General features: G+C 38.0%; 1 protein-coding gene across 2 annotated transcripts; it reads left to right on the forward strand.

The window, feature by feature from the left end:
• The first annotated feature begins 828 nt into the window (after window positions 1–828).
• On the forward strand, window positions 829–24,061 carry far1 (fatty acyl CoA reductase 1). Of its 2 annotated transcripts, none has more exons than XM_056250944.1 (12): window positions 829–955; window positions 8,169–8,389; window positions 11,180–11,355; window positions 14,028–14,207; window positions 14,443–14,620; window positions 14,709–14,753; window positions 14,875–15,002; window positions 15,124–15,191; window positions 18,594–18,765; window positions 21,568–21,697; window positions 21,876–22,003; window positions 23,072–24,061. In XM_056250944.1, the coding sequence occupies exons 2-12, from the start codon at window positions 8,201–8,203 to the stop codon at window positions 23,232–23,234; spliced, it is 1,557 nt and encodes a 518-aa protein (XP_056106919.1). In that variant the 5' UTR covers window positions 829–955; window positions 8,169–8,200; the 3' UTR covers window positions 23,235–24,061. The 2 variants fall into 2 exon arrangements, with proteins under 2 accessions (XP_056106919.1, XP_056106918.1); XM_056250943.1 differs by lacking the exon at window positions 18,594–18,765 and adding an exon at window positions 18,201–18,372 and having other exon boundaries at window positions 831–955.
• The last annotated feature ends 1,084 nt before the right edge of the window (window positions 24,062–25,145 follow it).

Below are 25,145 nucleotides of genomic sequence, written 5' to 3' on the forward strand. Positions count from 1 at the left end.
TTCAGTCCAGTCAAACATGGTCACAAATCACTCCAAAAATAAGCTACAGGGAGAGAGAAAGATCAGAATGCATATGCTTTTAAGAATATGAATGCATATGGAATCTTTTGAGCCATGTTACCTGGCCACCACAGTAAACCAAAGGACAGCTGTTAAGAGAAGCCAGAAAAACCAGAAATGCCTTGTTTTATGGAGACTGACAGAAGCCAGAAAAACCAGAAATGCCTTGTTTTATGGAGACTGACATCATTTTTCTGTTGAGAACTCACAACCCCTCGTCCCAGTATTTGCCAGTAACTCGATTTGCTCACTGGATTCTATGTAAGTTACTGAAAAGCTTAAGTTACACTGAATGATGATGATTCATTTTGTTCTTAAGTCACTTGAAAATGGTTCAAACTGACAAGAAAATTATCAATCAGAATCGTTTTGCTTATTTTTCGGGAAGTGACGAGCTGTTTTTGACATTAGTTTGTTTAGTTGCATTGTGGGTAAAATGTAGCCTGTAAACTGTCATATTCAGGTTGTCGAGCTACAAACTTTGATGCCTTACAACGGTGGCCATGTTTAAGGATTATACGCCTATAAATGCTTAATGCTATAGGAATTTACAGTACAATTAGAGAAGCACTATTATTATGGAAAATATCCCTACTCCTAAGGTTCTAACCAGAACCAGTCAAACTCTCACCAGCGAATATACACCAAATATGAATAATGATACAAATCTTTTTGCAAATAGAATCATCACGAATGGACGGTATTCCTGGCGCGTGGTGGGTTATGACGTCTGTTCTCCTCTGAGACGCATCATCTGGCAACCCATCATCAGTCAGTTCCTCTCTCAGCGAAGCTAAGCTACATCACTGCGTTTCCCATCACAGCTGGATAGAGCACCAGAGCCCTCGGATCAACGCGCAAAAACAGTGCGGGGAAAATAGATTAAACATTACAGGTAAGCGCACGTGTTTTTCACGGTTAAATCCTTTGTTGCCTTGTTTTTCCTAAGCGCAAAATTAAGTGTGCACGTTTTTAGAGAGTGAATGCTAGCCGTTAGCACACTTTCGCATGCGCGGTTTTTAGCGCCGCGCCGGTGTGTAGAAAATCCTCCCTGAAAGACGCACAGCTGGAAAGTAATGCTTCAACTATATTTTGTTTAAATTCACAATTTTGTTCGAGAAATAACATTTTGTTTCCATTTCAAATTGGTGACCATAAACAGTTTTTTTTCTTCGTTTAAAGAGTTCGTGGGTATATTTAAACATATGTGAATGTCTGTTGAAACTTATAAGACTTGTATTGCAGTGTGTGTTCTTTATTAATAATGCACAGTTATTAAATGTGTATATATCGGATTCCCCTATTGTCTGCAATTAGGCCTATGTTGTAATATTGATTGTCATCTCCCCATATGCTTTCAAAACATTTTAAGCATAAATAACGAAACACTACAGTTTGTGCGACCAGTGAGGTTAAAATGTTAATTTTAGGGGGCGCGTGAGCTTCTTATTAAACGTGACGCATGTGTCATTTGTGCTCGCGCTCAACGCGGTAGTGATGATGATTGTGATAACGTGATTCATCCATAGACAGTAAAAGAATCATCACACTCAGTGATTCGAATCGTTTGCTCACCAAAAGATTTGTTTAGCTGATTCGTTCATTCACTCTTTCTGCACGTCACGGCGTTATGCCTGTAGGTGGCGACAAAAGTGTCTGCCTTTTTGCGTTTGAACGAGTCATTGAGTCATTTACTCAACTGATTTGTTAACCTAACATTCGTTCAATTACAAAACAAATCCTTTATTATTCTGCATGTTTGTTAAACTACTAAGCGACTCAAAAAAGAGTATTAAAGCATCTTTTCCCTGCCCTTTATTAACTCTACATGTAATTATTCTGCCTATTTTTGATATGATGGCGATTGACTCGTGATAAACTGAATGACTTAAATGATAGCCTACCCTTTTCAGTATGTTCTATAATCTATATATAGTAGTTAACATTTGAAGTGGACCAAAACCTTTCATCAAAGTTATCCATGAATTTTTGAACAATACCTGTTCTTGTCTTAGGTAGGACAACTTTGATTAACTTTTTTGATGCACTTCAAATGTTGACTAGTACTGTAGTATGAATGTGTGTGGTATGAATGTAATCTGGACGTACTACATTCGCCATGTTGTCATTATCATGTGACCTACCAGCATCATTTGCGTTTGCTTCACTACCATTCACCAATCATCTCCTGTGGCCTCAGAATCTCACTGGGTAGTAGGTCATCTGGGTACTTTTTGCCTACTGTTTTATGAGCACTGTGAATTCGGACATAGGCCTACTTCTTTTGTCACATACTGTTTTCGCCTGCTATATAGTAGGGAAGTATGAGATTTCGGATGCAGCCAGTCACTCTGAGTCAGACTCAAAACACTGACTTGTTCAATAAAGGTGTATTCATTCAACAAGTCCAACCAATGAACAGCTCATTCCCATACCCAATTGTTAATTTCTTGTTCCATAGTTTTTAAAGAGAGAAAAGCAGTCATGCGCTTCAAAACAGAGAGTAAGAGGAAAATATGAGTTCTTGGAAGTAAATAAGTGATTTGTTCACTTGACAGATTTGTTTTGATTTGGATGGCAGGGTTTATTTGAACAATTTCTGTCTGTATCCCTGATTTTTCTACTTTTAAAATAGTTCATTCTGCATATTTCAGTAACATGCTGTTTCGTGTGGATGAACATCCCCACTGTGTTGTTTTGATAAGGATCACAAGATGCAAAGGCAGTGCAGTCTTGTGACAACACCAATTTATTTACTGTCACTGTATCTTTGAATCTGTACTTCAGTACTTAGGTCTATTGGTGTAATGTTTTACTATGCACACGATATTCGATCCCATTAGCTTTGAGGTTAGGCTCTTACTTGGTTAGGTACTTTTGGATAGGCTCTTAATGGAAAGCTTAATGCTAAAGCACTCCTGACCATATTCATTCTGTTGATGGTATTTGTTTACATACCTCTTACTTGTTACAGTTGTTCAGTTCCTCAGGTGCCCATGTGACACATGAATTATTCAAACTGAGGATGTGGGATCTAGGATCAATTTGCATCTGGTGTACATGAAAGGGACATGATCATGTCAGATGTTTCCATATAGAATTCGGAAAAAGTTGGTGAGATTTGCATTCTTGAATTCACGATCACGCATATTCTGTGTATAGGGAGGGAGTGGCAGTACTGACCACACATTTCACAAGATTAAATTAGTCTATGCTCAGGATCTGTTGCACACCAAATCCTGACAGTTATCTCTCCTTATTATCATCATGTGATGGGTGAAATCTGACTGTGCTGTGACTCTGCAGCTCGTACTTTATGGAGCAGAGTAGAGTTGTCAAAAAGAAATTGTCAAAATACTGAAATTTCAAAATGTGACTACCAGCATTTCCTTCTAGCATTTTGAGCACTGTTGAACGGGTTCTTAAAGGGATAGTTGTAGGACTGCACGATTAATCGCAATTTCCATGTAATCGCACTTTAAATCGAGATGGCTTATCGCGATTTTGAAATCGCTAATGCTGCGATTGTTTTTTATGCGGAGATTGTCATTGATGAACAGCTCGTAAACACGGCTCCATCTGAAAGCACTGTGAGTTTGAGTCACTTATAGTGTGCATTCGAAAAAGCAACACAGGTCAAACATCTTTTCAAACATGAGAAATGAGAATCATTATGAACCTCCTGTCCAACAAAAGACAACATTTTAATAACATGCTTTACTCCAAACTCAATCCATAACGACAGTTGAGCATCCTTCTGTTAGATGATGTGGCTTCTTCTTACACAGAATAAGGCAGTCGTGTATTTATAAGTCATGTTTATCAACAATTAAAGCGTTTAAATCTTATGTTTATTCAGCTACAGTGATGATGCCCGATAGGGATTTCCCGGAATTATGTGTGGTGTTGTACTTCTGCTGCGGGGCATATTTGGCGTGTCTGCATGAGAGCGCCCTCTGGCATTCAGATGAACCAGCATTTCCTAATCCAAATAAGTGACAAAATAGCGCAAACATTTTCCTATTTACATGTTGTGATTTGTATAGTCACAGAGTGTACAAAAAACAAAGTCACATGAGACAGACATATTTTAACCGTATAAATACTGGGAACTATATTCTCTGAAGGCGAAGCACTGCTACTTGGGCGGAGTGATAACCGCAGCACCTGAGACGAGCCGTGGTGAGGAGCAGAGAGCGCGTCTCAGGTGCTGCGGTTATCACTCCGCCCAAGTAGCAGTGCTTCGCCTTCAGAGAATATAGTTCCCAGTATTTATACGGTTAAAATATGTCTGTCTCTCATGTGACTTTGTTTTTTGTACACTCTGTGACTATACAAATCACAACATGTAAATAGGAAAATGTTTGCGCTATTTTGTCACTTATTTGGATTAGTATGCTAGCTGCAACCATTTACATCCAGTCTTTGTGCTAAGCTAGGCTAGCGGTGGGTGCGTCAAACAGACTTATAGCACGCACGGAGATGAAAAAGGTATGTATGGACTTATCTAACTCTGGGGGATAAGGTGAATAGGCTAAAGTCCCAAAAAGTCGGAGTGTTCCTTTAAATGGCAATGAAGATTACCTATTAATTGTCATTTGAGTGAAATTACTGAACTTAAATATACAAGCTTCATAAAAATGATCATTCGAGAAGAAAATTTCAAATGGCACTTAGAGGCTTTTGCATCTGAACTCTTCATATATTTATTTGTATAATATTTGAGTTTTGAAGTGCTGGAAAAAGATGTGTGAAGTACTTGAAAGCATTTCACTATTCCAGCCAAACTGGTTACATTTAGTGTTACTATATTAAATCCATGGTGAATGTTGCTGGTCTGTGGACGTAAAGTATTACTAGTTCATTCACGGCACAATATTTCTCCTGGTTTCCACGTCAGCGCTGTTTGATCTAATAGAGATCTGCGGATAATTACGGAGAAATGTGAATGCTTCTCACTAGATCTCGCAGCGATGGTATTACTTCAGTGGCGAATTCAAATGTTTTCTTTACTGGATCTTAGCGCTGTGTTGTAGTGTCGCTTGATCAAGACCGGTGCGCGCTGCACAGATGTTGCTGGTCCGAACTGATAAACGATCCGTGAAGCACATAAGTAGCGCAGTTTCGTTCCGCTTTCATTACGCTTGCCATTTGATGTTGCGCAACGTTGTGGTGGTCGCGCCAGCGCGAATTTTGTCGACAGGAAAAATGGTCCAAGGATTCGTTCGGTTTGTATGTGTACCGAACCGGAAGCCTCGAACCGAAACGGTTCAATACGAATACATGTACCGTTACACCCCTACTACCGATCAGCCGCACTGCAACTACAAGCTGCGCATAAAATAATCGCAAATCGCGTTGCGGTTTTGATGCAATTAATCGTGCAGCCCTAGATAGTTTACCCAAAAATGAAAATTAGCCCATGATTTACTCACCCTGAAGCCATCCTAGGTGTATATGACATTCTTCTGTCAGGCGAATACAATCGGAGTTATATTAAAAAATGTAACTGGCTCTTCCAAGCTTAATAATGGGAGTGAATGGCTGTATGTCTTTGGAAGTCCATCAAAGCGAATGCATTCATGATTAAAGTGCTCTACGCATCTCCTGGGGTTAATAAAGGCCTTCTGAAGTGAAGCGATGCGTTCGTGGCACCGAAGTCGGTTCTTTTGACAACTTTAGAGCAGAGCAGATGCTTTCAGTTTATAATTGTAGCGTCCTTTTTCCAATTGAATTAAATGTTTCTTTATTTCTATAAAAAAAGCAAAACGACAGTAGTGGGCAAGTAATGTAATCGCTGTATGGCCGAACACCATGTAACACAGGTATCAACGACTACCGCTGCAAGCCTAGTGAGAGATCAGCTTTCAGGGTTAGAAAATGCCAACCTCTCTATAGGGACTGATTTCTTTTGCCCAGTCCCTGAACTTTCTTTTAAGCTTTGCTCCCTGACAGTTGTACGCTGTTTAATGCCAGTGTCACTGCAGAGGCAGCTTTCGGTCCTTAGTCAGAGAAGTGCTGAGTGGCTCTTGGAAAGAAATCGCACTGCACAACGTTTTGTCTCGGCTTCTGGAATAATGCACCTGACCCCTACAATTAAACCAGCGTTCATTAGTTCTAGATTGGCTGCTTGCCCTTAAGGCAAGGGCGTCAAAATAACCCATGCACTTCACTAAATGATTTTAAGAGACTTTTTGATGCAGATTTTGCCCTGCAAGTCTGGAAAGAACCCAGGATTTGCTGCCATACAGTGTCAGACTCTGGGGTGCATGCAGCTGTGGAACTTGGCATCAGTGTTATGCAGCAAACAAAGCAGCACATGGCCAGCGGGAAGTTTTTATACTGAGTGGCCTGTTTAGTGTTTACGGAAAGGATCGTATGATGTGGCTGGACACATTAGGTGAAAGTGGCAGGCTGAGATTGAAACAACATATATTGGTTCAAGCCAACGTGTGTTATGCACTCTAAAAAATCTTTTTCAATTTAACTATTTCCCCACCAGCGTTTTTGTAGTTGCCAGGCCAGCCACTGCCAGCATTTTTTCACAAAAGTTTAAATATCTGTTGTATGAATATCTGAACATTCAATATGTCAAAAGAAAGAACAGACCCACTGCTTTTAAACAAACAAAACGTTGTATTCTAGTTTCATGCAATGCTTTTTTATCGAATACTTGAACATTTTTAGCAAAAAGCTGACATCCAGATCGGATACAGTCAGAATATAATGATCAAAACATAGATGGAGCAGATCGAGTCCATCAACCCCCAACGCTTCACAGTCCTGTACCTCGTCCTGGGTCAACATTTCATTCAGTAACATTAGGCAGTTTTGATTTATATGCTGTTTAATGTTGATGATCGCATTATATTACATGCGTGATATCGCTTGTTTCTGCTTCTTATTCGTCTGTGTTTTGATCAGGAGATTCTGTACTCTTTCAGAAGATGAGTAAAAGCGCCCCCTAACGGAAATGGCGGGGAAAGAGTTAATAAACTAAATGTTCATTTAAAATTACATTTAGTCAACTTAAATATCCAAGTTGTTAATTAGTACAACTTAACTTTTCAAGTTGACTAAACGTAAAATTTTAAGGCCGCACAAACACTTACTTTAAGTTGAAACTCTTGTTTTACAGGGTGTTTAAGTGAGCCTTGTTCTGATCAAACACTGAGTGAGATTAGATTGCATCCTTTATTTTTTGGGTCATTTACATTTGACCCACATACTGTTTTTAGGCTTGCCAACTTTTTAAACTTGTCAGATAGATTAAATGATCTAGTATGCAGTACAATCTGAATCTAATCATATATGCCTTCATTTTCCAATGTTTATGGATTTAGGGCTATCTTGGAGGTTTTTAATGTAATTACTACATTATGCGAGGAAATGCATTTTAAAAAGAATTTGTATTATTGTATATAGGTATATATATGTCTTTAATGTAACTTTTTATCAGTTAAAAGCATCCTTGTTGAATAAAAACATTAATAGCCCATCTTTAAAAAAAAATCCTCCTGACCACAAACCTCTGAACAGTAGTGTATGTGATTACTTTGGCTGGGCAAGAAGAAATCTGAAGTAGAAAATTCTTCACTGTTATTTGGTTACATATTAACCCAGTATCTGCTGTGGATGAGCTGTATTAGCTTGTTATCAGTGGACAAGAGATAAGAATAGATAAGAATAATAAACTTGTGTATTTTGTTGTGATTTACTACACCATTCAATTTGTCCAATCAATTAGTAAAATGTAAAACATTTTCGTTCGATGCACCTAAAGGCCATTCAGGAGCACTTTTATTGACCCAGCTGCGGTCCTGAATAGTAATACAATACCGCCTCTTAAGTAGGCATTACAGATTTTTAAGTCTCAGGCGGTTAAGCCTTTAGTGTTCTGCAGTAATTTTGGACTGAGATCTGGGCAGGAAAGGAAGGAAGGAAGTGACCTCAGAAAATATTTACCGCAGACTAACGAAACGGCACTATTTCTAAAGCAATGGCTTTGAGCTTCTTTACAGTTCTCTATTTGGGTGAGATCCCTTGTGAAATGTGTGCATATTTGCAGTGTGATACCGTGTGGCAATGTTTCTCTTGGTCTTTTTCAGGGGTGTAACAGAGGAGGGAAGGTGCACTCAAGATGGTCACCATTCCAGAGTACTACGAGGGGAAAAATGTTCTCATCACAGGGGCTACAGGCTTTATGGGGAAAGTACTTCTGGAGAAGCTGCTACGCTCCTGTCCCGGTGTCAAAGCTGCCTATGTACTTGTCCGGCCCAAAGCAGGACAGGCACCCCATACCCGTATCTCTGACATGATCAACTGCAAGGTGAGTAAGTGCAGGCCTGGAAGATTGTTGGGGACCTTGGTTTGGTTTCTCAATTCGGGTATTTATTTATTTTAATTTTACTTTGTTGAGTGATACATTTGGCATAAAACAAGGTGATGTAGAAAATAAGTCTGTATATTTTTCAGCTTTTGAATTGATTTTTTTTCTCTCAAGTGAACAAATATTTCAACTAGGCAGTCATTTTGGCCAATTGGAATCAAAATGTTTAATTAAAAAAGCAAAATACGGTTAGAACTTGTTAAATCTATTACAATTCTACTCTGCAATGATGCATGCAAGCAAATTGTTCAAGGATAATGAATTGAACATAACTCCTAAGTTTAGGTTTACATCAAATAAAACTAGAGGCTTCTTTAATAAAATTAAAATTTTCTGTGTTACTTTAGTATTATTAATATCTTATTTTAGTATTATTTTTATATTATAGTGTTTATTAATATTTTGAATTTGCCTTTATTTTATATATATTTTTTATATAATGTTTTGTCATTATATAAAGTCATTCTTATTTGATTTAGTTATTATTCTATTTAGCTTTTAATTTTTTTTTTTTATCTTCAGTTTTTTCGACTTTGGGCCATGCTTAAAAATATTCTTGTTTGCCGTAACCCGACCGACCCTGTCAAATTAGGACCGACCCAATTATTTATTTTTTTCCCCTTTTAGTCCGACCGACTTGCCGGTTGTAAACTTGCATTAAGACCGACCGATTTTTTTTTTACTCTTCAAACAACTAATACAAATGCAATAAAATAATATACATTTATTATAGTAAGTATTGTGAATATAAATTGCGTAGGCTACGTTCTTTCTTTTAAATAAAAACCCGTGGCGTCATCTATTATGATTATGTTTACACCATTGGTTTACGCATGTCACACTATGGCCTGTGCGTTCGCTTCGTTTCATTCACTGTCAATGGTTCGCGCTCGGTGATGATGGCTGCGGCGCGGCTGCTTGTGAAAATACGTCTGTATGAGCCTACATTTAGTCGCTCATTATTGGAAATTCTTAATGGTCAAATAGGGAATCAATGTTAACGGCCTTTTCTCGGAGCCCGTCCAGCTCGTCATGACATGCCCACCGCGAACGCGCGTCACACAGCAACTGCAGGCTCTGACAAACAAACACACATAAGTGTGGGAAGCCAAACACACCGAAAGGGGGACGAAACGGCGCGGTGTGTTACAGAGTTCGCGCTGCGCTGACTTGTAATCTGCGTGGCTCAATGGACCGAGACGCGCGAGCGCGACAGACTCGACAGCGCAGGAGAAGTGTTTGCTTGCGCCAGCCAATGGTCAGAGCGGCGCGAATTAATCTCACCAGCGCCGCGCTGACCAATAAAACAGCACATCCCATACCGAAATGTACTAAATTGCACAAAAGAAAATCGACCATTCCATAATATGTCAGGACTACTTAATCGGCCTATAGTTTCCTACAATGCGCCTAGCTATTTGACCACACTGATTTCCGTTAATAATAGCAGATGTTTATGGGTCAAATCTCTCACTCTCTCCCTGCAACTTTTTGTTACCCTCCTTTCCTGCCCCTAGACCAGATAGGGGGCTTGTAACAGTATGGGTCAAATGTAAACGAATGGTGCCAAACGCGCTGTTTTATTAGTCGGCGCGGCGCTGGTGAGATTAGTCATTTTAATTTATTTGTTTTCCTCTGAAAATCCACTTTCATTGAAATCTAGTGGCTCCTTTTTTTCTTTTGATTCTGCCTATTTTTTTCCAAATGAATGCAGCTGGAATTAATGCAATAAATATGTTTTTTTTTTTACAAAGATTTCAAATTGTTTGTGGTCTATAACCTGTATCAGAATGAGGTTCGCAATGGTGCGCCCGAAGGCATGGGGGTTGAAGACCCAGTCAGTGACGTCACGATATGCAAATTTGTTTAAATTCATACCGACCTAATCACCATGACCAAAATTATCCTTTTTTTTTTACATTGAATCTTGAAAAAAAAATATATAGACCTACCTACCGACCCTTTTTTTTTTTTTTTTTGCTGTTACTGCAAACCAAAATATTTTTAAGGATGGCCTTGTTGTTTAGCAACATGTTTATTAGTCCATATACCTCATATTTGTATAAAAAAACACGATAGCATGATACATTATCATCATCATGATACATCATGTATCATTATGATACATGACAATTTTTGTAAAACAAGGAGGGGTCGTGAAATTAGTCATGCTATTAACAGTGACATTAGTTAACTTGGCAAATAGAACAGTCCATTAATATTTGTGGTATTTACATTAATTTTGAATTGCCTTTTCATTGTGTATATAACATTTTTAGTATAACGTAAAGTCCTAATTATTGGTAGTTATTATATATATATATATATATATATATTAGTTATTTATGTTTCTTTTTCTCCTTGGAAAAAAAAAACTAGTGTTCTATTGTGGACATTTTAAGCAAAATATTTCAAATGTTCCTCAAAAGTCTGATGAGAATAGTTTTCCCAGCAGCATAAGAAGTCCAAAAAAGATTTCTAAGGAGTTTTCAGCTTCTGATTTCTCTTAATGTAGTTGAAATCAATTCCTAAACTAAAGCATATGTCACTGCTCACTTCTTAATGTTTAAAAGTATGGATTAATGACTAAGCCGCAGATGCACTATGTATGTGACATCAGCATGTTTCACAGGGCGTGCATGACAGAAATGCATGTGTTTGCTGTAGTGCTTGGCTAGACTGTGATATGGGATTATGGTGAAAGTGATCTTGAATCTTTAAATGTTTCAGCTTTTTGACAGACTGCGGGAGGAGCAGCCTGATTTCGGAGAGAAGATCGTGGCGGTCAACAGCGACCTGACGCAGCCAGATCTGGATCTGAGCACGGACGACAAGGAGACCCTAACAGGCTGCGTGAACATCGTGTTTCACTGCGCTGCCACTATCCGCTTCAACGAGCCTCTGAAGTAAGCCGTAATCTCCAGCCACAGGACGCCACAAATCTACTGCTACAAGTTTAGATGCTTCTGATTATTTAGGCGGATACATCACAGGAAGCAACTGAGGGACTGTTTACTAGGGCTGTAACGATACGCGATATATAAAACCGAAATCGCGATACTCAGATCCACGATGTGAGAAGGCAGAATCGCGACACACCCCTTCCAACTCCCAGAGTTATCCTTCCCGTCCAGATCCAATGCTACCACATCTTTAAATTACTATTAGTATTATTTGAAGTTAATATAAAATACGTAGACCTACATCCCAAAACTAGTAAAATTGGACAATTTCAGCGTTATGGGACGTGACATTTGCAGTCAAAACTTGAAATATAAATGTATTTAATGCATTTAATACCACTATATTGAAACTTCTGTTTATATATCCATACTCCTTTTAAAAAGGAGTCCAGACATTAGAAAAATATAAGTCTACACATGCATTTTGTATTTAATATGAGGGAAATACACATGCGTTACGGACGTGACACAAAACATCTTTCTACCTTTTAGGTGGCAAAATATGGTTTTAGTAATTCAGTGAATTACACTGCACAAACCAAAAGTAATACTATCCTACCCACCGGATGAAGAAGGGTTGGTTCTCCCCAGAACATAAAATAGTCTTTTATTTTTTCGTGTTCGCATTTATGAGGAAAAAACAATGTTACAGACGTGACAGTTCTCTGGAAGCGGCACTAAAACTTTCACAGAGACCTCAAACAGAAAGCACAAAGCTTTTCTTTAAAGTGAATTTCTTTTTGTATTAATTGTTTCTTAATTTTAATCAGTGTTTCATCAACCAATTACCTGGATTTAATAAATAAGAAGTAAATATAGCAGACAATAGATAATCATGACACGGAGGCGTCGGCGCGTGAACTGGAGCTCGTCTCATAAATGAACCGAAACTCAGCGTATAAGGTATATGTCTCAGGTCTTGCCTCACAGACCTGAGACATATATCTATATTGAAATGTCTACTTTTAAACAGAACAATTCAAAACGAAAGAAAACAGACTGCTCTTGTAATCCGTATGAAAAGTGCATTTCTCTCTGGCGCGTTCACTACTGCGACAATCGCGAGTCAGCATCGTCAACTTCATCTTTCTAGCCGAGTGAGCCGACACTAACAGAAAACACTTGTTTATTAATAAACAATTAAAATCTCTCCTCGCTATATTTGACATATTCATAATCATTACTTTTGCCGGTTCTTTGTGACAGCTTTTAGGTCCTTTATTGGCAGCGCCACCCTTACATGTTACTCGTCAGCACCAAAAACATGGAGTTTTTTTTAATCAATAATCGCACAACTTATTTGATATTCTATAATTAAATCGTGTAGTCGACAAGACCCACACAATTTGCCATAAGTGTTTTAAGAAGCTTCCTCAAATGACCGGCAACACGTCCAACATGCAGATGCATATCTTACGGCACCATCCCGAAATCAATTTAGTTGGAGCACAGAAAACAACCTATAAGCAGCAGCCTACACTGCCTAGTTTAGTTTAATAATTTGCATAGTTAATATTGTTCTTTTGTGTTCAGTTTATACAGTTTTTTTCAAATGTTATTTAATAAAGATATAATTTTTTTCCCCTCAAAATCGCTCTCTTTTTTTTTTTACCCCAAAGCCCCGCCCCCGTGATAGAATCGTGATACGAACCGAATCGTGGGTCAAAAATCGTGATACGAACCGAATCGTGGGTTTGGTGTATCGTTACAGCCCTACTGTAACAATAATAATAAATATTATTTTTATTATGTTTTAATTACTTTTATTATTGCTATTATAATTATTGTTAATGCTAATAATAATAATACAAGTTTGAATAACATAATCAATTTATTATTAACAACAACATCAATAATAATAGTAATAATTATAGCACAAATTAAGCACTATAATACTAATATTAATAAATAATAATTATTAGTAATAGTATTCATAATATATGAGTAGCTAATATATAATATATAATCGATATGATTATTATTGCTAATTGCTAATAATAATATTTATACAATACTACAATTATTGTATTTATAATAATACAAATTTATAATTATATTATTATTAATACTAGTAGTAATAATAGTAGTAATTATAAGAAATGTTCATTATTGTTTTTTTCTAATATATTATTTTAATATTTTGCATTAGTAATATATTTCTACCCAAATTCTTCTGTCACTGTGGCATTTTATCAGATCCAACCTGTACTGGCCAATAAAAAAAAAACGGAAAAAAAACTGGAATGCTATACGTCCAAAATGCATGCTAACGCCATGTTTATACATTTGTGACACGAACGCTTGCATTCTTCACCTGACTTCATTTTGGAGTGCTCAAGTAACACTGCTGGCCCAGTGAGAGAGACATAAAATGCATATTTTATGTCATTCACTGTATATATTTGCTAAACAATGATTTATTTGGATAACTCAGTAAGTTGAAAGACTGAAACTACAGTAATTGCAAATGATCATGATTAGATAACGTTTTTGGGTCAGGTGGTTTTACAGAAATCGCTGCAGGTTTATTTTCACATCTGTATATTCAAAACCTCATGTTTCTGCAGTGTCCTTGGAGTTCAGTGTTTGTGGTTTTTCTGTCCCCTTTGCTGCAGAGATGCCATGCAGTTAAATGTGCTGGCCACGCAGAAGATGGTTAGTTTGGCTCACAGTATGAAGCATTTGGATGTGTTTATCCACGTGTCCACAGCCTACGCCCACTGCGACCGAGAGCTCATCGAAGAGGTGGTCTATCCACCACCTGTCGATTACAGGAAGCTAATAGACACACTGGAGTAAGTCCTTACAAAACACTCTTCTTGTCTGTGGATCCTGCAATCTTATAACCCCAAAAAATGATGTTGCTAATAAAAGCTTAAAAAGATTGCCGACACAACAACAAATAAAATTCAAGAACAGAAATGACAAAGTAACACACAATGAACATTGAAGCTATTTCAAGCATGATTAACTAGACGCAACTCTTCTTTTGCTTTCCCTCAACTTCCTGGATTTGTACGATACTGACAGGTGGATGGACGACAAACTTGTCTCTTTAATAACGCCAAAGTTGTTAGGTGAGCGGCCTAACACATACACGTTCACTAAAGCCTTGGCGGAGCACCTCGTCCAACAGGAGTCTGGAAACCTCAATATCGCCATCGTCAGGCCCTCTATAGTAGGAGCCAGCTGGAAGGAACCGTTCCCCGTAAATATGCTCATTTACATTCTCAAACATCATTAAAACATACTGCCTGGATTTTGAACACCACTCTTTCTTTCCCACTCTGTCAAAGGGCTGGATTGATAATTTCAATGGGCCTAGCGGGATATTCATCGCTGTGAGTCCCCACTTTGACTTTTTTAGAGCAGATTTAAATGCAGTGGCATTTCACTGCATTCGTATCATTGTTTATTGCTACTTGATGTTAAAAGCTGTTTTTGTTTTTTTTGGTTGTGCAGGCAGGAAAGGGGATTCTACGAACAATGAGGGCTTCAAATAACGCTGTCGCTGACCTCGTGCCAGTCGACGTGGTCATAAACACAACTTTGGCCGCTGCCTGGTATTCCGGTTCACAGAGGCACGCCAGGTTGGACAACCACACAAACACCAACAGGCACACTAAATCCCTCACGCACAGATCACTGGAAAATAAAGTCATGGAATATTTGGTGCCAGTTTTCTGAAAGTGTCCTTTGTCTCCATCACAGGCCGAGAAGCATGTTGGTGTACAACTGCACGACGGGCGGGATCAATCCTTTTCATTGGGGTGAAGTTGGTATGAATCACTTTTTCTAACAAATCCCTGCATGACTCAAATGCCCACATTGGCCTTCAGTGCTTCATTTTCCCATTTAATTTTTGCTCTCCAACTGCAAATCGAAGAACTTGTCACGTTAAATGAATGAGCTTTAAAACCGTGTCACGTTTGAACATGCGAACTTGTATATTATGGGCGTTAGCTGGCTCATTCTTTTGCTCTGTTTTTTATGGGAACAGATTTAACTTGGATTTTTAAAATTGAGATTTATGCAAGTTTTTAAACAACTTCATTGTTTTCAGATTTAAGTGAAGTAGGGTGGGGAGAAATGAGTTATGATAACCATTAGTAGATGAATTATGATTGGTGTAGTGGTGCTGTAGTCATTGTTGTTTTTTTCCTTTCATCACTTTATGGAAAAAGTGACATGGCAACAAAGTAAATCTTTGTCCATTATTATATTATATTATTGCCAAACACATTAATTTAATCCATTTTAATCAGTTAAAGGTGGGGTATGTGATTTTCTTTTTGACCATTTTTTCAAAATCACTTGAAATCCTATTCCTAACCCACTTACAGCCACTGAGTTAGAAGCACTGAAATGAAAATTAAGCAATTTAATTATCTGTGGAACGGGCAGGACTCGGAAAAACTCCAGCCAATCATTTCCAAGACCACCTAGAATCATTGGACAGTAAGTGCGTCACTCAAACGGTCGTACCACACCCCCATCCCCCTCGCGCGCGTGTCCCCTTCGTGTGCATACTCAAAGCTCGTGACCCAGTCACAGTAAGTGCACGTCGCCCCGGTACAGAGAGAGAGAGAGAGAGAGTAAGTGCAAGTTGCGCGTCCATGTTCTCCGAATGGGTGGAGTCAGGGCCAGCGTTGGAGGAAAGAAGGTAGGACCTTTGAGTTGTGTATTTTCAAAATCTGCCGTTTTGCAAATCCCATACCCTACCTTTAAGTGTAATTTTTCACTGGCCAAATCACAATTTGAACACCATTTTTTGACACCAGCAGTGTTTAAAATATAATTTAACTGTCTCAAGTAATAACGCATCAAGTATTTACATTAAATCAGTTAAACTAAGCGTTTGGCAATATATATTTCATGAATTAATTTCTTTTACATAAACATTTTCAGCAAATAAATAGGTTAATAATGTTATATAATACCTATAAGTATATAATATATAAATTATAATGTGTTCTATATTTTATGATTATACTATATTGTATTATATTACTAAATGCTTTTTTAAAATTGTATCCATATTAATCAGTTAATTGTAAGGGTATAACAGTTTTGTTAATGTCATTATTTGAGTTAAATTGTATTTTAACACTATTTTTATAACATTTTTATTTTTAAAAAGACCCTTTTTTACACAACCATCTAGCTGCATATTGCAGCAAAATGTGCCGTATATGTTTTTCTTTTTGTATGAATATATAAAAACTAGTAAATACCATGATGATTGAGCATTACACACACCAAAGGTTTTCAAAAATGAACTGTATATTTAATACTTAGCTTCAGTGAGAACTCCTTAGTTTCTGATATGTCATGTTTAGGTTGAGTGACACATTCCCTTTTAACTAAGCATTTGTTGGAATACGTTTCAATGCCGTTGTTACTGTTATCACAACAAACATGTCTCTAGTGATCTCTTAAAACAGGTTTGACTCATTCTATCGCTGTGATGAGTGACTGACATTCAGTGGGACTGAAAATATTTATATCTATTTACAGATATAAATAGATATTAGAGACATTAGATGAACCATGGTACAAGAGTGTACTGAACCATATTAGGGGCTTTCGTACCGGATAGTTCTAGGAACTAGCCACCAGGGCGGTTCCCCGAGAACTAATGGTTCTCCTTGGAATGTTTTCCTGTTGTATTCACACCGCCAGTAGGAACTTTGAAGTGACGTAAGCCGCGCTTGTTGTTGTGACTTTTATTTTGACGGCGCGGCACACCTTTATTTTGATGGTGCTGAGAACGCCAGAGCCTGAGCAAACAAACAGTGCTCGCATTCTCTGTGTTCATTAGTTTACGATCTGTCTAACAGTCCTGTCTAATACGTTAACACAAGTAGACAGTATATGAAAAGGTATTAGCGTATGCCGTGTGGTTAATGTCCAGTGTTGCTCGCTGAGCAGAAATACACGATCATGTTTAGCTTGGTCCCCTCAAAGTTGCGTTGGATTTTCTCCTCAGCGTAAAGGTTAAGAGGCCCATCTATCACTGTTTTCCACGTTTGGCCAATCCGCGTACTCTAACGTCACTGATAGTTCCTATTGTGCTGGTTTAGACCCTACTCTGAAGTAGGAGCTAAATTCCTCCAAAAGCTCCTAGAACTAAAATGGTTCCTAGTTCCCGCTGTGCGAACTCGCTGTCATCCGCGTACTTTCACCAATAGTTCTAGGAACTAGGAAAAGGTTCCTCCGGTGCGAAAGCCCCTATTGTTCACATTTTCTACTGGAACCATTGCATCCCTAATTAATTAGTTAATATTCAAATGAATGTTTAGTTATAATCAGCATTGTGTTTGCAGTTGGAGCAATCCATAGGACTCAACAATACGGATTTTTTTTGTTGCCCTGCCCAAATGTTCACTGCCCAAACTAAAAAAAGAAAACAATATTTTTCATTATGTATCAGACAGAATTAAGATAATACCTTACGAAACCAGTTACAACATAATTCGGTATATATATATATATTTGAGTATTATTGATTATTAATATAATCATTTATTATATATAAATATGATCATTTATAAAAAAAAATTGTGATCCAATTAAAATAAATGACAGTTCTATTAACTGGACCAAAGCACTCTCGTCATTGTTGAGCCCTGGCTACTTACTAAGATGAATTTGACCATATATGGATGGGATGATACTTTAAAAAGGATCCCTAATACTATGCTAAGTAAATGACCGTGTTGCTTTTTAACTCTGAACCAAGTCATGCGCACCTGTGCCGTTTACTGTTAAACGTTTTTGTCTCTTAGAGTACCATGTTACATCTACTTTCAAGAGGAACCCCCTCGAGCAGGCCTTCAGGCGGCCAAATGTAAATCTCACAACCAATCACCTTATCAATCAGTACTGGATTGCTGTAAGCCACAAGGCGCCAGCATTCCTATATGATCTCTTCCTCAGGATGTCAGGAAGAGAGCCCAGGTAAATCCGACCGCTTCGTCCCGCTTCCTCCCCCACGCTTCCTCCTCCACGCTCGGTCTAGCCATCACGTGTCGTTCTCCTCGTCTTGGGCAAGGATGCATAACCCACTCGGAGACTGGGTTCTGCACGCTTCCCGTCCACGTGTGTGCTTAGCCGTGTGTGTGTGTAGCTCTGTGTTTAAAATGCTCTTGTATGTTGTATGCCTGTATTCCTTTTCGCAGAGTACTGCATAAACATGACGTTCAAGACCAACCCCTTAGAACAGGCTTTCAGACGCCCCAATGTTAACCTGCGATCCAACCCTTTTACCAATCAGTACTGGACCACAGTGAGTCACACCCTCCCTGCCCTGCTGTACGACGGGTTTCTCATGTTGATGGGTCAGAAGCCCCGGTAAGGTCTTCAGTACCCGCTTCTCCACCTCTTTGTCCTCCCTCCTTCCCCTCCCTCACCTCCACCACTGGGTATTGGGTGCGTGGGGAGGCATGGCCGGCCGGCCGGCTGGGAAGGAAGCGCCCAGCCTGGCCTTCTGCTCGTCTTCATGGCATCGGACAAACGCTGATGGCGGGCTAGCATTAAAGTGCATGGAGTCCTGCACGTTTTTTTGTTACTTCTTTGGAAAAGGAGATGGATCCATCCCATAATTCCATGTTTATCTTATTTGTTATGTTTGTTTTCTTTTTCTAAACCATGCCATTAAGTCTTCAAGAGAGATCTTTTGGTCTACTCATGTAGCACATGGAAACATGGAAGCTGGGAATAATGTTTTGATCAACAACGCCTGTACTCACCAAGCAAGTCGGAGTGCTCCACTCAGATCAGATACGGACAGTTTACACGAGTTTTCTGTCAAAAACGCCAAACTGATCAGAGAACAGCACTCAATATAAGCAATGGGGCCAGGTACCAAACTCTCTGCTCTAGGAATTGGTTTAAGACGGGGGGTTTTCAAACGGGGGTCTAGGATGCCTGCAAGAAAATTGTACTTTTTACTTTTTTGAGGGTTTTCAAGGTAACTTTTAACCATATACAAATTGTATAATTATATATTTTAAATGCATTTCAATATTTTATCAATAATTTTATACAATTTTTGAATTTATGTAAATATTTGTTTGTTTTTTAAATAATTAAAATAATTTATATTTATAAAATAATAATAATTATAGGCACAAAATAATGAAATATCTCTCTCTTTTAATTTTATATTATGATTTCATTTTAATTCTGTTTTCCAAAGACTGGTTGGAAATCATGCGATTTAAGATTTTTTAATTAAACTACAGCTGCCTGTATCTATTAAAATAGCGGTCCTTCGCAAAGGGGTCATATTTGGGGGACCTTGGCTCTAAAAGGTTTGAAAATCCCTAGTTTAATCCACTAAAATATAATTACAAGGATCTGTACTTCTAATTTTATATAAAAAATAAGATGGCTGCATAAGTTGGATATTTGATCCATCCGTGCAAAAGTAGTGAGTAGGTGTGTTTGGTATCTGGAGATTTTTCAAAGTTGCTGTTCTAATACGATGCATGCCGTCATCCCCTATCCAACCGATCTTGATGGGAAACTGGGCGTTTCTGGACATTTCCATTTACAATTCCAACAGTGCTTTGTCAGATAAAGCCTGATAAAATTTGGTCTACATCTAGTACAGTTTATAAATGTACACAAAGAAAAACAGAAAAAAAATCAAGAATCTCAAGTACACAAATGCGCCCAGGTGCCCTCCAAGATCCTTCAATGTCTTTTAACCGTGTGATCTTTGCTCAACCAAAACATAATGGGAATCCACAGTTGTGTTTGCCGGAGGACTGTGGTTCGAAAGTGCTGCAGTGGGATCTAACCTGAATCTAATAAACTACAGGATGAATGGGTCAAAGAAAGTCTTCATATATTCATTTTGAGTAATTGAGGTTTTTTGTTGTTGTTGTTGTTGTTTTTTTTACAGAGACCCTTGACCTTTGCAAAAATAAAAAAATATACAGACTTTTGCATAAACACAAACGTTTTTACAGTATCCAAATTTGCACTTTTTACAGTAACTGTCTTTTCAGCCTAATTCACAGTGTGGTTTCTCGGCCACCACAGAGTTAAATTTGTGCATTGTCCTGTATGCTTTACATACTGGTTCATAAATTATTGCTCCATCAGCCTATTTCAGTGTAGTTTCTCGGCTGCCACAGAGTTAAATTTGTTCAACTGGACATAAGGCCTTGAGATTAGATGTACTCCATTAATGAAAGCCAAATTTTGAGCACTTTTCAGTGTACCAATCTTTTTTTATCGACCCTCAAATTTGGCAAATAGGACGATGCACACAGCAGTATTGCGCCATCAGCCCATTTCGTGGCGCGGTTTCACGGCCGCCACAGAGGATGCTTTAAAGAGGACATAAGGCCTTGATATTAGAGTTACTGTCCTAATGAAAGTTATATTTTGAGCAAATAGATCTCTATTAATTCCATGCACATCCATGCTCTTATTTTCTTCATAGTAAGATGACAGTTACACACAAAGGAAATGTTAGTAGCCTATACATAACCGGAAATTATATGGCGTGACCACACAAAATATTCCGCGGAAACACGTGAACAGTTTCTTGTGAGCACATAAAAAAGATTCTCATGCGCACGCTAAAGTATTAATGTTTTATTTTTTGCAAAGGTCCCTTTCCGGGCTCCATAGTTTTTTACTTTTTATTTTATTTACGTCTCTTTATTTGGGCAAGCTAACCTATGGAAGCCTCTTTTTTCCTCCTAGTAAAAAATTTCACATTTTTCTCATACTTATGACTATATCTGACAATGCGACTTGATATCATATAATTGCAACTGTAATTGTGACTTTATATTTAACCATGTAAATATTTAATATTTTAAACTTAATCTGACAGTTACCAGTTTTATTTTTACTCAGGGGGGCAGAAATGGGCTTCTCTAATAACCTACATTTTGTTATTTAATAAAGCATTGCATGGAATTAAATATTTTGCTATCGCTAAACCATCCAGATTAAGTCATATACAAGCTGTGGTTTCTTAAAACTACTTTTGTAGTTTGTCACCATCTGCTCTTATTAAATTGAATGCCCTTTCGGGGTTAAACTCCACATCCAGCCCCCCTTCAATCCTCATCTGAAGCTATTTCTCCTTTTCTCCCACTCGTTCCCTGTGTTGTTTCCGTGGCGACGCAGGATGATGAAGACAATCACTCGGTTGCACAAGGCCATGATGGTGCTGGAGTACTTCACTAGCCACTCGTGGGTGTGGAACACGGACAACGTAACCATGCTCATGAATCAGATGGGAGCTGAGGACAAGAAGGTGTGTGTTTGTATATGTACTATTAATACACTCACAGCCTGCCGTTAGCACAGTTAAAGAAGTCTCATCTGTGACTGTGAATCATGATTTACATCGGTTAAAATGTGTCCGTACACTAAAATTATATTGTGAATGAAATATTCTTTCAAATTAATTTCTGACTTTTATCAATGCTCAGGTATTTAACTTTGACGTCAGGCAGTTACACTGGGCAGAATACATGGAGAATTACTGCATGGGCACTAAGAAGTATGTTCTCAACGAAGAGTTGTCAGGACTCCCAGCGGCACGCAAACACTTGAACAAGTATGTATTGAAGTTCTCAAGGTTACCTTGAGGATAACTGATTATCTAGAGCAACAGTCACACTGAAATAGTAATTGCTGCACTGTCGTATGCAGCTGCTCAATTTTGTCGCATTGCCAAATGTCTCTGTCCCCCATTGAACTCTATTGTAAATGAGTGAAAAAAATGGGTTTATCCAGACTGAGATGCATCTATAAAAATCTCATTGGAATCACATTTCAAACCACCTCCATATGTGGTTTGAATAAGATTTGAAAAAATAGGATTTCATGTTTGTTTTTTTCTGCTGTCCAGACTTGCAAAAATCTGTATATGCAAAAAAATCTTGATTTTTGCTGGCAGTCTGAACATGGCCTAATGCTCACTTAAAAAAACAAACTGTTAAATAGAATCTAAACTGAATGGAATTAGCAAATCTCAAAATAAATGCATATTTTTCATATTGTAAGTTATGTTTTGATGCCTAAATTCAGCTTTTCAAATAATTATTTTTAGTTTTGAGTGTTTTCTTTAATCTATTTAGACGTAATGGTAGGGATGCACGATATATCGGCCACCATATCGGTATTGGCCAATATATGTTCATTTTTAATGTTATCTTTATCGGCCGGATAAGGACATTTGACTGATATATTAAAGCTGATAAATAATGGATTATTTCCCTTAGCTGAGACGCTTCAAGTCTGTCATATAGGCTACATAAAATTATAATGAGAACATCCTTAATAACTGTGTGCTTGGGACATGGATTTTAATGGTGAGACTTTGTTTTTGTAATCAGGCTCTCAAAAATGAAAAAAAAATGTGGATTGAGATTTATCGGCCAATATATCGGTTATCGACTTTCAAATATAGAGAATTATCGGTTATCTGTATCGGCCAAAATTTTTATATCGGTGCATCCCTACAGAATAGTATATAATTTAATATCAGCCATGAAGTAAAAATAATTATTGACTTAAGTGGAGATGCCACTAATATGAAATTTAAATATGTGATAATATGTATAAAATATATTATTAAATGGATTATTTTCCCTTTTTTTACATTTGTTTTCTTTTCCCGTAGGCTCCGGAACATTCGCTATACTTTCAACACCATCTTGGTAGTTTTGATCTGGCGCATCTTCATCGCCCGTTCACAGATGGCCAGAAACATCTGGTACTTCGTCGTCAGCTTGTGCTTCAAGTTCCTCTCCTATTTCAGAGCTTCCAGCACCATGAGATATTGAATCCACCCCAGCTCCCCCCTCCCCCCCCTCTCTCTCTCTCTCTCTCTCTCCCGACAGCTATGCACACACTTCTGCTTTGCGACACTCTGAACTCCGAGGGTCAAGCGTTCGGGCATAGTATCCGCTATCCTCCCCTCCTGCGCTAGTGCGCCCTCAACATCACAGGGTGCAAGTGCACTCAACTGCTATGTAGAAAGCATGAATTTTCAGGGCTCGAGGTCTAAGAAGCTCTCTCAGCATAACGAGAGCGACTGCTTCGTGCCGAGCGCGTTTGAGCACTTACTTGTACCCGTTCCACCTCCTGAACGCAAACAGGTTGTGGACGATGCTTGATTATTATGGTTTACATACTTGCTCATACTTGTTGGCGCCAATGGCCCCTTTTCTAACTGTAATCAACGAAGCACAATGAGAAAAAAATGAGAGATGGCTTTGTCTCAGCTCTGTGCCTGCAATTCAAAAATTATCTTCATCATGTGCCCAGTGTCTTTGTTAGATTCATCTCTTTTGCCTTACTTCTTTCCAATTCCTCTCACCCTCTTAGAGACAAAGGGAATTGACGTGTCACCAAATTAGCATCTTAAGCGTCTGATTCCAGGCCTTATGCTTGTGTCTTCACACTCTTTTCTTTAGTCAATACCATGTCATCTTCAAATATATTTATTTGTGCTAGTTGGGGTCTCTTGTTTTTGTGAAAGCAATCAGTCGCTTTTAATCAATCAGGCTTGTCTGTTTCCCTAAAAAAAATTTGCTAGCAAACGCAAGCCTTGGGTTTTCACACGCTTAAACCTGTTGCCTTTTATGAATAATGAGCTTCATAAATAAACATGAGCTGAAGGAATTTGCGTCGAAGGTTTGTTAAACCGTTGATGTCAAACGAAGAATTTACACTTTTGTTCCGCTCGAGTTTCATGATTAAAGCGCGATTATTGTTTCTTGCCATAACTTAGTGTTCAGGTAATGGACTTTTGTACATAAAACACGTTACCTTTTGCATAAATCTCTAAGGCAGCCTGAGAAAACCGAATATGTTGACTTTCAAAACTCTCGTTTAAAACCGTACGCTAATTTCTTTACGTTCTTCAGAGCTTCTATTCCATATCAGAGGGTGACGGTTCATATTTTAACTGGATTAACTTAAGTGTTTTTCTTTCCTTTCTTCACCCGATTTATTCTGTGACCTGTCTGAATGTTGAAGTAATGTGAAAGAGCTGACGGATGTATGTTTTCTAAACCATTTCTGTACTTCTATTTAGATAAAACACTGTAATTTAACATTGTCCGCTACCAAGTATTTTCCATGTTTGAAATAAATAGGAAGTGGTTGTTTATGACGTGAAATGACAAGTGAAAAGAAGAGATGTAAAGGCTGCTTTTATGGTCACTCGTGCTTCGGATCACAATTAATGTCAAGAACTATTTGCACAGTTTAATATAATAGCAGGGAACGATGGCTTGTTACTGTGTGGATTATAGATTAACTATTCTGTCTTTTCAATTAACGGTTTAAAGAACTGATAAAAATGATCGTTGCCTTCATTTCAGCGCTTCTGTCAGGATCCATATTTTTATGTGGGAGTTTGAGTGGAATAGTGAGTTTGAGAACGAGTTCTGTGTATGCAGGGTCTCATCAAGAGTATTTTTTTTTTATCCCGAAATAGGGTCAAATTAAGGAAAATATATTGCAATGTACAGTAGTCAACTTATCTTTGTAGTTTTCTTTGTGATGATTCAAATTAGGCATCATTGGTATTTTTGTCACAGATCACAGCATTTTATAAAGGTGGTAATATAATTGTTTTCATTGGTCATTATAAAATGTAAGATCAAGTCGATGTCAGGCCTTGACTGGACAAATGTAGTTTGTTTCCCTTTCTTTCCATTTTGTCTGCCTTATTTATATGTACTGTT

This window comes from Rhinichthys klamathensis, unplaced genomic scaffold, assembly GCF_029890125.1.
Source record: "Rhinichthys klamathensis goyatoka isolate OS25496 unplaced genomic scaffold, OSU_Roscu_1.1 h1tg000076l_1, whole genome shotgun sequence".
NCBI lineage: Eukaryota > Metazoa > Chordata > Actinopteri > Cypriniformes > Leuciscidae > Rhinichthys > Rhinichthys klamathensis.